Source organism: Onychostruthus taczanowskii, unplaced genomic scaffold (assembly GCF_017590055.1).
Source record: "Onychostruthus taczanowskii isolate IOZ18803 unplaced genomic scaffold, ASM1759005v1 scaffold79, whole genome shotgun sequence".
Taxonomy (NCBI): domain Eukaryota; kingdom Metazoa; phylum Chordata; class Aves; order Passeriformes; family Passeridae; genus Onychostruthus; species Onychostruthus taczanowskii.
This window is the reverse complement of record NW_024505782.1, coordinates 455440-470248: the sequence shown is the minus strand read 5'-3', so window position 1 is coordinate 470248 and position 14809 is coordinate 455440. Positions and strand designations below refer to the sequence as shown.

Sequence of the window (14809 nt, the reverse complement as noted above, 5' to 3'; positions counted from 1 at the left end):
TTGTGATTAAGGCAGTCATTAACTTATCAGGGTCTTAAACAAGTTTCTCTATGGTTTTCAGCTTCCAAGTTATGATTTTTAAGGAGATGAGTTATGATGCCTCTGCACCACCAAGACAAAATTTCAATGTTGTAATTACTGTAGAGAATGGGAAAGAACAAATCTTAGTCCTACAATGGAGCAGATGAAGAAAATCTCCTGACCATGGGGCAAAATTATTTTTTAAGGAGATCTGATTATAGAACAAATTTCTACAGCAATTAGGAAAATCCAGAAATGGCTACATATATCTGTTTTTTACGACCTTTTATGAACAAGAAGTTAATTTTGAGTCTAAGGATATTTTTCAAAGTTCAAAAATGTTTTTATTCATCTATCTCACCCCAATGTGTTTCAAATTAAATTTCAGAAATCCTGAGTAGAATTTTGTCTCTAATATAAATTTCAAGACCTGTATAAGTACACTGTGCTTGTTGTGGGGAGTGGGAAGATCTGGAAGGTTGTTTCACTTTGGCTTGTTCAGTCAGTTGTTTGGTTGGGGTTTTTTTACCTGCTGCTGGTTTTTCATGGAAAGGTCTAGAGTCACCAAATAGGGCTTCAGTCAGCCATCAAGTGATGGTGATGTATAGCACCTTAAACCCCTGAGACAGCTGGTTCACACCAGAACAAATGACACCAAGGGCAGAGAGTACATTACGAAATACATGAAAGTCAGTTTAGCCCAGAAGAATGAAAGACTGAGACTCAGTCTATTCTGGGGCCTAAGTGTTCCTGGGTCATGAGTCATCTCCTTCCAGCTGTAGGGAAAAAAAAACCCAACAGCATTGTCAAGTCTTTCCATGTTGCTCATATTGAGAGTTTTAACATTTCTTATTCACACTGAGGATACAAGATTGAATAGGATAATGTAGGGTTTCTCTGTGAACTTACAATCAGCCCTCTAAAACTTTTTGTATTTGTTTTGCAGCCTTCTGACCTTTTCAGTGGCACACTAATGCTGTAATAAATCACCTCTTTTAGTGCCTGAAGTGCTACCTTTCACCCCCAAACATGTCTGGCAACTGTGCCTGCTGTTTATATATCTCTGTATAATGTAGGGTGTACATGTGTCAAGCCATAGGAATGTGCTTTTGGCAGATGCCAACTTCCAGCCAAGTTTGTACTGAGAGAGCAGGAAGAGGATGAGAGGCCTCATTTCACTTTTTTTGGTCACTGTTCTTTGTAGTCTTTTGATCTCTATCAATAACTTGAATGTTTCATGCAAAATGCTTGATCTCATGCCCCCTGCCTTCTTTACTCCACGTAATGTCATATTGGAGGGATTGGGTAAGTTTGTTCTCAAAAATTTCATGGTTTTACTAATTTGATTTCAGATGAACAGTTAAGGAATGCATTCACAGCCAAATCCTATGTGGCAATCCTGTAAATCTCAGAGTTCCTCTCCATGTTGGTGCTGCCTTGGTTTTCTTGCAGGTTTGGAAACTAAAGCAGAAGAGATACTGGTGATAATCAAATAACAGAGAGCTAGTAGCAGTGTCAAAAGCTTAAAACACCTCTCCCCAGATTGACACAATTACATAAAACTTCCTCAGGAGTTTTTCAGTGATTACTATGTAAAGCGAAAGTAACAGAAAGCATAAGGGTTGGTATTGTCCTTTGAGATAGCTCATTATTTCCCTCTGGTTTCTCTCCAAATTACCTGCTGTTTTCTGGATCTAGAAACTCTCTTCTTCCCAATTAACTTCAGCCTCTGAAGTATTTATATGTTAAGATATTCTATTCCTTTCCATGTCCTTAAAATGTTAAAGCTACTGTTTAGAACTGTAGGATGTCTATTACAGCAAGTCTAAAATTCCAGGGCCAGCTTGGATGGGATTTTGAGATACCTGATCCAGTGGGAAATGTCCTTGCCCAGGGCAGGAAGTTGGTCTTTGAAGTCCCTTTAAGCTCAATTTTTTCTCTGACTCAATGAATATTGTTACCTTAGTGATTTTATTTTCCCTACATAACCATATTCTCAGTTACAACACAGAACAACTTCTCCATCCTGAAGATCTAATTTTCCTCATTTCCAGGCTTGCTCAATAGTTTGATTTGTTTTTTGAGGAACAGTTCATAGTTACCAGGCTTTCAGATTTGGAGGTGTTCATGTGTGGATGCAGGGGGAATAAACTGAGAAGCCTCACCTTTCCCTGGTCTGACAGAAACATTTTCAGTACAGTAGCAAAGACATTAAGAACTCCTGTTGGTGCAAGAGTTAATGTGGCAGGTTTGACTTTGTTGTGAAGTGTTGCCTAATTAGCTAAGAGAGAAAACATCTGAGATATGACAAGTACAATATGTTGAGTGCAAAGTCACCTCAGCAGTGAGGAACATTTTTCCACTCATATAGTGCAGGTTTAGCTCCACTGAGATAAATAACTCCGCTAAGAGAAATGTAAATTGAAATATATGAGTAGGAAATAAATTACAGAGGACAACATTCTGGGAATAATCAAATGTTTTTGAGGAACTGAAATATTTATTGGGATTTTAACAATACTCTGGAGCCAGTTTTCTGACCTAAGATGTATCTTCAGAAATGCTTCCTTCTTTGTTAGTCTACTTCCTTTAAATATTATTTGACCACCATGGTTATTAGCAGAAAAAAATGTATCAGATATTGAAAGAAAGGATGAGAGAATTTCTGATAAAAATATAATATGTTAGATTTTGTTTACATTTTCATTGAAAAGGAAAGCCAGCATATTAAGCTACCTTAATAAACAGAAATGAAAAAATATTTGTGACAGTGATACATAATTAATCATGTTAATTTATAGTAGAAGGGTAAATATATGTAATTTATTATAAAATATATAACAGTAGTGTTAGTAAATCAGTTTTGTACTTTCAATATTGATGCTATCAACACAAACAAGTAAATTTTCCTTCATTTGGTACAGTTTTCTGTCTCAAATTTCATCATAAACCAATTTTCTCACAGTGAAGTATTTTAATTTCAATGGAAGTTATATCAGCAGCAGGAAACAAGATCATAACTTTAATCACCAACAACACCCATCACTCTCTAAAACTGTCTTGAGAGGAGGCTGGAACTAGGTGGAAGTCAATATTTTCTCCCAGGTAACAAGATGAAATGGACTGAAGTTGTGCCAGAGAAGGTACCTGGGCAGCGCTTGGTGAATGGTTGGGCTTGGAGGTCCTTTCCATCCTAAAGAATTTCCTGGTTCTATAAACTTCCAAAACAACACCTGAGTGTTTGAGAGAGGAACAAAAGGTTATAGTTCAGATCACCATGGGTAGATAAGCACCAAAAGCCTGTTTAGTCAAAGGGAATTAGCTGCCTACAGTATCTGTGAATTTGGATGTTATCCTCAATTCTCTATTACTGATACATTAAGAAAACCTGGCATGGGAAAGAAAAGAATTATCAAAAACCTTATCTCCACTTTAACCCTGAATAAGATTTCTGAGAGGATTTCAATGGAAGAGTTGTGTCTTCCTCTTTGATGTCATCAATTTTCCAAACCATAGGTTTGATGTTCAGAAAAGTTGGTACCACTTTACACAACAGCAGCTACTCTCTCCCACTCACAAGAAAATACAGCTGCTGCCAGTGCCAATTCCTCACTGCTTGATGTATGGGGTGTAATTTCACATGGAAGGTAGCACAGAGCTAAGCACTAGTTTATGTTAGCAAACCTGCAAACAACCTCAATTTGCCACTACCTGAAACAGCAGCCTGGGCATCTCAGGTTATCATTACAGGGAAACATGTCAACATTAAAAAAAGAATGGGAGAGAAATAAATGTGGTTGCTGAAGGGGTTTTTTTTTTTTTTTAATTTCATTGAATGAAATTACTTTATCGTTTTTTGCAAGTGTTTTTCTCAGTGAAGTTATGACACTTGAGGCTCGTAGCAGCAAGCCAGAGCCCCCTAGTATGAAGAACAACCCTGTATTTCTAGTTTGCCTTACTCCCTTTGTAAAAATGGGTATTACCCATTGACTTTAATTGAAATGTGTCTATCTGCAATGGTTCAAGAACAGTTCTATTCTTTTCTGAAATAATATGTGAAAATTGAGTCTTTCTAGCTTTATTTAATGTATTCCACTTTAAAAATCACATTATCCTGGAGCCTGCTTTAAAACCTATTTATGTCATTATATTTTGGATTGCTCACTAATGGAAGGCTTAAGTTGCCATTGGATTTGCTAACTGAAGAACAGTAGAAGACACATTAAGTTTTCTCTCTGATTTTAACTTGATGGAAGAAACACGGTGGGAAAATGCACTAATGGTAGCATTTACCAGCAGTAATTTCTGTTTATTAAGGCATCTTGTCAAATCACATAAGCTAAGCAGGGTAGGGAATGTTCAGTATTTTTGTGGGAGAATTTCTGGAAAGGGATCAGGGATACACTATGGAGGAAATGGTTTGTAAGTGGTAGCAATCTACCTTATCATTATCGTTAATTTGTTTCACATTATGATGATGTCTCTTATGTGGGCAATAAATGCAACTCTCATCCACTTCCTTGTTTCCTTAACCACTAAATGGAATCTTTAACACAAATTTTACAACTCAGCGTGTTCTGCCTTCTGACCTGGAACTGAGTCTGGATGTAGATATTAATGGTAGGTAGAAGTCTTCAGTACAGCTGTTTTTCACTAGACTGTGCTGATTCAGAAGACATGAAACTTTTCTGACACAAGAGCACTTTTCCTCAACAGCATTTTCCTACAATTTTCTCATGTCTAGGATTAATTTTTTTGCACACTTTCCCTGCTCATTCTTCAGTCCCTGCTGGAAGACTGTAACCACTGCCTAGTAGCTGTCATTTTTCTACTAATGACATCTTAAAGGAAAATAATGATAATTAATATCTCTACATCTAATGATTATAGGAAAGACTGGGGTGAGAACTGTTGTGTGGTTAATGATTTTTAACTATTCATTCAAGATCATCCAAAACAAAATATGGTTTCTACTTTTTTGCCCACTCATCTTGTTCCAAATTATTTATTTTTACTCTCAGGGAACACATTGTCTCGACATATAGGTTTCTGCATTGAGTCCTTGATTTCATTCTGATGCAAGAGGAGTAATTAAAAACTGACTATTTTACAAAGAAAACATCAGCCCGACTCTGTTACCACCAGCTCCACCTCAATATATTTTGATTACAGTCTGCTCTTACTTTACAGTGGTAAGGGTTACAGTGGATAAGGAAGAGTTCCCTGTTTCTGCTCCAGCCGCCCTAATAACTTGATTTTCTGTTTAAAATTTGCATGGGGTTTTGTGTGTTTAATTTTCATTCTAATAATACAAACTAAATTTAAAAGACTTTTGATTTTAAGATTTTTTTAATCCTTTCCAATGCCTGATATTCTTTTCTATAGGTGAAAAAAATCACACACTAATTTAGCAAAAAAAGAGTATAGAAATCCTACGTTATAGCAGCATCCCAGCCTATGCAAGAGATTGTGTTACAAAAAGCTTCTGTATTTTGCTAGTACACCAGAATGTGCTTAACACAGAAATAAAATTCTGCTTACCTTCCTTTCAGAGCTAATGCTCAATAAATAATACATTGTAACAACCTAAAAAATTAATAATTGCAGCTCACAGATCTTGCAGCATTCACTTCTGAAAGAAGTGGTAAAGCTTTTGGCCAATTCCTTGAAGGGCATGACAAAGTAAAAATGGATGTATTGGGCCACAACAAAGGTGTCTTGAGACTGATCTGTCAGTGCATCTAGTCTGTAGTGGTGTTTGGAAAGAACAGAGTAAAAGACATTAAAACTTCTGCTTAGAAATCTTCACATCCTCTGGCACTATAAAGTTAAGAGTGCATTTCTGTGTGGTAAGATCTTTGAGTTTACTGCAACCAGTTAAAAAAAAAATAATCAAACTTTTTGATCTAGCTGTACACTTTACCATTTACCATGTCAAGGGGCAATCATACAAATAACTATAATCAATGTACAAAACTACCTTACTGCTAGAAATTTTGGTCTGTATCTCTAGGTACCTGCCCTTTACTCTTTATATTTCATGAAGTACATTAAAAAATACCCTGTATTACACATCACTCTTCTTCTCACATGTCTTTTTGGCCCAAATAAATGCTCCTCTGACCCCACCATTGGTTTTGTTCAGGTGACTAAACCCTAATCAGTTATCAATTCTAAAACGTATTGTGATCTATATGCTGCATGTGTAGATAAAATAAATGCAAATAAAACCAAAAGAAATATCTTACATACTCCAGTCACATAGTCCTTTGGGAAACTGTCACCGAGCTGATAGGGAAAAGGGTTCTTAGGAAATTGTAGGAAAACAAACACAGAAATGCAACATATTTTCCTCAAAATCGTAAAGGCTGCAGATAGGCAGGCTGTGACTTCATTAATTGTATATGCAACTCCTTCAGATTCTTCTGCTAACTCTCCCACCCCAAAAAGATCATAAATCTAGGCTCATTAAATAATCCTTGTGTTTTCCAAAACATTGCTTTCCATATGAAAGTCTCTTCCTGGAAAGCAAAAAGTTTTATAAAGTTTTTGACATCCAAAGCATGTAATATTTTAGGAAACCAAACATTCATTACCAGAATTGATATATAATCGTGTATCTAATTATAGATGTTATACTTATTAAAATGCTATTTATTAAGTTAACATTTCCCTACCTGAAACTGAGAATAGAGTGGGAAAAATTCTCTAAATGAACGTAATATTTCACTGATTCAATCCTTTAACTTAAAAAACTCTTTAAAATCAAAGAGGTTTTTTTCCAATTTCCATGTATGATATTGTTCCAGAAGATCCCTCATATGATGTCTAAAAATATTTTCTAGTCCATAGCCTAAATTAATTCATAGCTAATATACTCATTTTTTCCAAGCAAAATTTTGGTTTAATTTTAGTACTTTTTTACTTTTCTCAGTCTTTCTGACCTTGAGTCATTAAACTTGCAGAAACTGAACACAGATGAAATCTTTATCAGATCACATTTAGAGAATTTTTTGCTTATGTACTTCATAATTATTGGTGTGTACAAAAACTCAAAGTTGTTGTCATCAGATTGCAAAAGTTCCATACTTTTGTCTCTTTATCACAAAAGTTTCATAACTTCTTGGTGTTTTCTCATGAGCAGCTCTTCATAGCACTGACTTTCTGCCCCACAAAGCAGACAACTGACTCCAATGCCCTCCTCAACCAGCCAACCCACTCTTTTATAGCACTCTCCCTCTCACTGGTCACAGCTGTGGCCTGTTAAAGTCAGGCCTGCTCCTAATCTTTGATAATTGGCCCAGCTGCAATTCCTTAGGGGAATCCCCAACAATCCCACCTTGTCCCTGAGAGCATTGCCCAAGCTCTGTTGGGGTTGTTGCTGTGCCCATTCCCTGCAGAGCCTGTTCAGAGCCCACACCCCCTCTGGGTGAAGAACCTTTCCTGATACCCACCCAAATCTCCCCTGACACAGCCTGAGGCTGTTCCCTGGGGTCTGTCCCTGTCACCTCAGAGCAGAGCTCAGAGCCTGCCCCTCCTGTTCCCTCACAGGGAGCTGTGGCTGCCCTGGGCTCTCCCCTCAGCCTCCTCCTCTGCAGCTGGACAGGCCCAGTGCCCTCAGCCCCTCTCACACGGCTTCCCCCAGGGCTCTTCACCATCTTTGTTGCCCTCCTTTGGAGGCTCTATAAAGCCTTAAGACCTTTCTTACACTGAGGCACCCAAACTGCTCCCAGTATTCAGGGTGAGGCAGCCCCAGCCCAGAGCAGAGTGGGACCTTGGTGTTTAGGGCACGCCAGAGGCAGATGACAGCTCTGCTGTAATCTTCTCCCTCCCTTGCCCGGCTGGTGATGCTGGGCCTGATGTCCCCAGGACAGGGATGTCCCTCCTGGCTGCTAGGGCACTGCTGACTCAAGTTCCACTTGCCACTGACCAGGACCCCCAGGTCCCTTCCCATGGCACTGCTTTCCAGGATCTCATCCCCCACAGACTCTGTCTGTGCACCCAGGGTTGCCCCAGCCCAGGTGCAGAACCTGGCCCTTGCCCTCATTGAACCTCACTTGGTTTAATGGGTAGAGGAATAACTTCAAATGATGATATATCTAACATGCCAATCTAAAAAATCATAGTTATTTATAGGGATGCTTGTAATTTTTCCAAGATGCTAAAAAAGAAGCAAACATTGCAGTCTTCAGCAGTGAACTTTTGAAAAGACAATATTTTAGAAGGCCACTCCTAAGACCTTGTGGGTATGAAACCACCAGACGGACCAGAACTGTTCATTCTTTAGTATTTCAGAAATAAAATAGTAGCAATATAGTTCTTGCCTAGTTATTGAAATAGTCTAATTTTGATAAAATACAATTTGTATATATTTATTAATATGCAAAATATTTATTAAATAATAAAATAATGTGTGTCCAATTTGTCCTGTCCATGTTTTAGAAAGTTTTTAATGTTCCATATAGACAGGGGCAAGGTTGCATGTTAAATTTTAAATAAAACATTTTTATTTCCTGTTTTTCCATGACAATGCCTCTTATTATGGTGCACTCTTTGTTTTTAGACCCTGCACTTTCTTTGCTACCTTCTCTATTCTAATAATATCTACATGCTCTGTTCTTTTCCCATTAACTTCATTAAGTAACCCTCAAATCCACTCACTTCCCCATATTATGTTTTTTTAATGTCCATCTTCTACACTGGTCTCATTGAAAGCTCAATGTTTATAGAAAACATGAGTTAAGGATCCACTGGAAGGGTGGATCTAAATTAAAATTATGTGAATCTACTCTATGGAATCACTGGTCTCTGAGATGCACCTACTGTGGTAATTTTGTTGGAGTGCTTACAGTGTAGGATTTGTGATGAAGGTAAAGATTCTGTTGGAAACAGATTTATTATACCATCACCCCATCACCCAGGACAGTGTTAATATGTGCAAGCTCTTGGGCCAATAAAGAGGGACAGGAAGAATGAGATATTCACATCAGGGATATTATTGGCATAACAAATATTGTGTAAGCTTGCAATGTACTCACCAACCTTGAAAAATAGGTGTAGGACTGCTTTCAGAGTTTTTGTTACAAATAAAATTTAGAACAAATTAGGAGAAGAGTGGGATTCTATTCTATCTGCTTTCACAGCTGTAGGAGTATCAAAATATTTTTCCTATTGGCTTGTGAACCTACTCACACACATATATTTTTAAGATTTATTCTTTCTTTAAATGAATTTTATTATTGCTGTACTGGTCAAAAAGATTCAGAATAAATATGTGACCTCAGCCTTTTGCTAAGCATGGCATTTTCTACTGGTGGATAATAAAATAATTTTAAGAGGTGTTTAGAATTATATTGAAAGTAGAAGGTAGGACTAAGTTAATTATTTAAAGAAAACATATATATTTCTGTGCCAGCATAGGTGTAATGTACAGCTTTTTAGATAGTCAATGAACATTGTAACATGTTTGCAGAAAAAAAAATCTGAAGGATTTGATCTGAAGGATCTGAACCCCTTTATTGTTTTAAAAAGACAGGAAAATCTGAAGTTGCACAGTTACTCATGCATGTCAGGCTTACATTTGCTCAGCTGGGGCAACCTGCATTTGTTTAGCCACAGATGGATATAAAGAAGATGCTATTCATCTGAAACAATGATCCTTTTACTTATCATAGCTTCTGTGTCATGTACATGTCCCATTTAAATGAAATTATCTTCACAGTGTCATAAAATATTCATTAAAAATTTTCAGACAACTTGCAATTCAAAATGTTTCACAATATCTGCTATGGATTAAAAGGGTTTTGCTTAGTTTGATTTGGTTTTTTTAACCATTTCTTAGCTGACATTGCTTTTACATGTATATGTATTTTATTCAATAATCAGTCTTATGAATTTATTCTATTTTCAAATCCTGCTTTAAAGCCACATTTTGTGATTTATGTGTGGCATAAATGAGAATCAAGGATCCTTAATTTATAAACCTGTAAAAATTTGGTCCAGTACAATTTGGATTTCCAAAGGGGAAAGTTCACAAAATATTCAATGACAGTTTGAATTTGTTAGGTGTGAGTGTTAATTTATATGGGGAAAAAAAAAGGTAATGGATGAGGAAAACCATGGGACCAAGGAGAATATTTTCAAGACACAGCATGAAATACCAATACCATTTTTCTGTTAGTTTTCAAAATTAATTCACCCTGGGAAATTACTTTGGAGCTGATGTTAGTAGCAATGAAGAAGCCAGCATATTCCAGCTGAGGCAGGTGTCCTGCTGGGAAGCCCAGATAGGGCAGGTCTAATTCCTGAGGCTCCAGCTGAGCTTCATGGTTTTATGCCAGTGGTGATTGAAGGTCCATTTCCTTTGGGAAGCACTTCACCAACCTTCAGCCATCATTCAGAGCTAATTTCTGCACATCCAGCAGCCAGGTCTGTGGAATACTTAGTAAAACTGGACATAGCTGAGTTGCACATTAGATATTTGGAGACTTCTTTGTCCTTCGTCCTCCTGATACAAGGAACTCACTTTTTGTAGCCACAAATCAGTTATTCCTTTCCCATAGACGAAGAGACCAGCTATGCCTGCACTGAAAATATTTTCTGAAATTGGATATAGCAGAATATGCAAATTCTTATCCTAAGGAACACACAGAGGAAAATGGGCTGCAAATCCCACTACCTATACACCAGTTTCCTTATCTTGCATTGTAATTCAGTGATTAAAAAAGATCAGTGTACCTCAATTCCTTCTGCGAGAAAGTGCTAAATCCCCAAGTGAGAGGTGACAAAGACTAAAGAGGCCAAAGTTCCTTCTCCTGGTGATTAGGAGGAGCCTGTGACAAAGGGCTGTCAGGGAAGAACCTGTGGGACAAAATGAATAAAGAAGGGAGTTTTATTCATCATTTTCTGAAGGAGATGAATGTAAGGTGTTCTCATTTCATTACTCTGAGTAAGTGTGTGCTTCTCTTGACACCTTTCTCAAATCCTGTCCCTCACCAGATTCGTTTTATATACAATCATAGAAGCATAGAACCATTCAGATTGGAAAAGATCACCAAGATCCTCAAGTCCAGCCATTAACCCAGCACTGCAAAGGCCTCCACTAATCCATGTCCTTATGTTCACATTCCTTTGGAACACTTCCACTTTTGCATGCCGCAATAGAAAATTTGATATTTAATACAACATGATTCTTTCAGTCATGCTTATTTCAGTCCTCTAGAATCCTGTGAATTTGATGAGGATATAAATGATGTATTGACTCGTGGCTGTCTCAGGCGAGAGGAAAAACATTAACCATGAGTTCTGCCTGTCCTCTGAGAATTTTTGTTTCAATTATAACTACAGATTTTGTGACGCAGGCATAGCTCCAGAAGGGAACAGAATGAGATCAGATGCAGAATAGTTTGGGGTGTTTTTTTAAAAAATGCTTGGCAAGAAAAAGTAGCAGGTAGTCAAGCAAATTGAATTTATTTGTGGTACAGGGCCTCAGAAAGCTGGGAAAGTGTAGGCATAAACCATATGAAGAGCATCTCTGCTAGCTGCCTCAGCTTCTAAGAGCAAACTAGGCAAATCACATCAGACATGAATTTGTTCTTCATAAACCACCAACAGCAATCAGAACAGAGGTGGCTAAAAATCTGTCATGATTTAAAAAAAACCAAAACAGGTATCTCTCCTGGAAATAAAAGTGTCAAACGTGCATAGTGCTTAAAAGTAATGCATCTGAAAACATGTAATACAGAAGACACAAGTGTGACTGTACATAGATTTATTGCCCTGTAATATATATGGACTGAATGAGCTTTTTCTTACACAGTTACCCTCTCTGGATATCTATGAATTTATAATGCTGCTTCTTAGCATTTATATTTGTCTAAAGATGCAATAATTTATTAACATCCTAATAAATGTTTAATACTTCTTCTCTTTATCATTTCATAAAACTATCTCCCTAGCCTCTGTTTCTTGAAAATATGAGGACAAGCATGAAACTAAGACAATGCTGTTTGAAAAGTCGATGCATTTATATGCAGATTTTTTAAATGTCTCACATCTTGCTCATAACCTCTGTTGTGCATGTTGAAAGCAGCTGAGATGTTCAAGACATGAGGCAAAATCTCATGTTGGATTTCATGTGTTGTGACTGATAGTAATGTTTCAGGTGGGCTACTTTTTTAAACAACTATCTATATAGTATCTGTAGATTAATTTTAATGCCAGAAAAAAAAATGGAAAGAAAATGGTTTAAAAATCAAGCAGTATTTTAAAAATTCTCTTTGACCCTTTTTTTCCCTCTTCTATTTAATTAGAATGAACATATTTAACTTTTCAAAGGTTTTTGTTTACAACTGTCATTGTTTGGGAGATTCAAATTAGTTGATATTCAAACTTATGAGGATAAAGCAACAAAGAAAATGTTACTTCCCAAGTTCATCTAATTGCTATGATGTTACTGTAGTCACTGAATACCCAACTTTACTTTCATGGCTTTTCAAGGCCAATGAACTTCAGATGTCATGTTGGACAGGACATGAAAGTTTATGTGTTTCTGCATAAATTGGAATTTTACTTCCAGTTCATAGTTCTACACCTATTTCATTTTCCATTTTCATAACTTGCCACCTATTCCAAATGGCAGAATGCAGTTTTCCTGAAGTCTCATGTAACTTTCCTGAGTTACATGAGTTAATATTCAGTCACGAAACATTCTCCTCAGAAGTTTTCTGGGTTAAGAGGAGCCTTCATCTGTTGCATCAAATTTAACGAATTAGGTATCACTAAATAAACCAGAAATGCCACAGTTAGTGGCATTTTATAGCACTGTGAAAACCTTTATGAATCAGTCTTGTAAGTCATGTTTTGTGGTTTTGTCATGGCAATTTTCATCTGTATGCAACATCAGATTAACAGTATTTACCAAGTGTTAAAAACATGTAAGATCTTAACACAGAAGTAGTACAATGAAGTTTGGAAATTAAGACAATTAAAGAGGTTTAATTCATATTGTTCTTCATTTATCAGTTTTGAGTTATCAATGTAGAGCCAATGCATTATTGCAGAAGTAGACATTAAAAAAATTATACTCACAATCTGAGTTAATACTTGCATGAGAGATTTATCCATGTGTTCTTCTGGCTATTTCTATTTAATGGTGGTGATATAATTATTTTTTCTTCCCTCTCTCTTTTTCCTCTGCAGCAATGACAATGCAGTTCATTAGTCATCGGTTCCCTGACTACCATGACCCAACTATAGGTGAGTACAGGTTTTTCTCACCTTCACCCCTTTCAGTTTCTCTGCCTGTGTGAGACTGAGACAGTGAGGAGTTGCTTCTAAAAGACCCTTAGATAGAAGCAAAATTTGAAAACTTTAGATTACACCTTAATTTCATGATGAAAATTGAGTTGTGTCATGGCCTTACCACAGATACTTCTTCCTAACGCACTTCATGCAAAATCTCTTTCAACAACAGGATTCTGCCAATGCATTGTAACTATTAATGTCATGCACTTATAACTACAGAATATGAAACAAAATTGCCAAAGAATATGAAAACTCCAATCTGGAGTGGGGTTTGCTTGTCTGGTTTTTTTAAGTTCTGTTATTTTAGTGCTATTTCCCAGTATTAAAGTCTTAGCTGACCTCCTCGAGCAACATCAAATGACCACTCAATTTAATAGAGTTGTGCTCTGGGATTACACACTCTGCTAACTTTGTTGGGTTTACCTACTTGTGATTATAGAAATGCACACACATCTATTTTACACTTTATGATAATATATGTCTTTACCTGCAATTAACTTTAAATGCTGAGTGATTGTCAGACCTTTATGTTTATTAATTTAAGTGTCTTTATAACTTAGTTTTATTTATACTTGCATTTATACACACTATGTGCAGTATTTAATTGTAACAAGGAAAAAATGGCAGAATCTGGGTCCAATAAGTGGAGAAGGCACTAAAAACATCTACATTTGCAAAGATTTCTTTGGAGGGTAAAAAGAGAAATCAATTCCTCTTAGCCAAATTTTTTTTTTTGTTTTCTTTGAAATTTTCAAGTATTTCCAACTCACCTTTTACTTCTATAAAATTATTGTATTGCTCTACAGAGCAGACAATGACATTTTTTATTTTTATTTGTTATTTCTATAGTATTCCACATTTCCTGGATTTTAATTCTTGGTAAATGGTCATAACTTTAATAAGGAAAATATGTATACACTCTTCATGTCACTAGTAATTTTATAGCTGTTAAAAAAAATTGCAAAACACCAATGGGATGTGTCATCTCTAAAGAAGGCAAAACTACTGTGGAATTGCTACAAATTAATTTGCCTTTCTCAGGAAAAAAAATTAAATCATTAAATCTAATTGGAAAAGAGGAACATTATTAGTTATTGACATCACTAAATTATGTACATACATCCATCCTTATTATTAGCTATTCACCTGCCATCAGTATTTATTCTTATATTGTATCTCATCATAATCTTAATTTATTGGTCTCTAGACACCTCCACAATATGAATAATATATAATCATGAAGAGAAGGAAAGCTTATGGTGCATTCCAAGCACATACTGCAGGAATGCCTTGAGGACTTGATCAGGATGAAGGTCTCCTTGAGTGAGAAAGTGTTTCTAGTCAGTAAAACCAACACTAAAGAAGAGGAGAGAGGGTAAAAGTGAGCAGGGAATTATTGAATTCCCTCTCACCCAGCTGGCTAGACAGAGCTGGAAGCACAAGTTTTTCTCTTCAGCACCTCTCTTCATCAGATCATGATGGG

At 36.5% G+C, this 14809-nt stretch overlaps 1 protein-coding gene across 1 annotated transcript in view; it reads left to right on the top strand.

Annotated features, from left to right (window-relative positions):
- RIT2 (Ras like without CAAX 2) overlaps nucleotides 1–14809 on the top strand; it is a 172498-nt gene that overhangs the window by 37028 nt on the left and 120661 nt on the right. The window contains exon 2 of the mRNA XM_041423568.1: nucleotides 13222–13278. Coding sequence (XP_041279502.1) covers nucleotides 13222–13278 — 57 coding nt within the window. The remainder of the gene's footprint in view (nucleotides 1–13221; nucleotides 13279–14809) is intronic.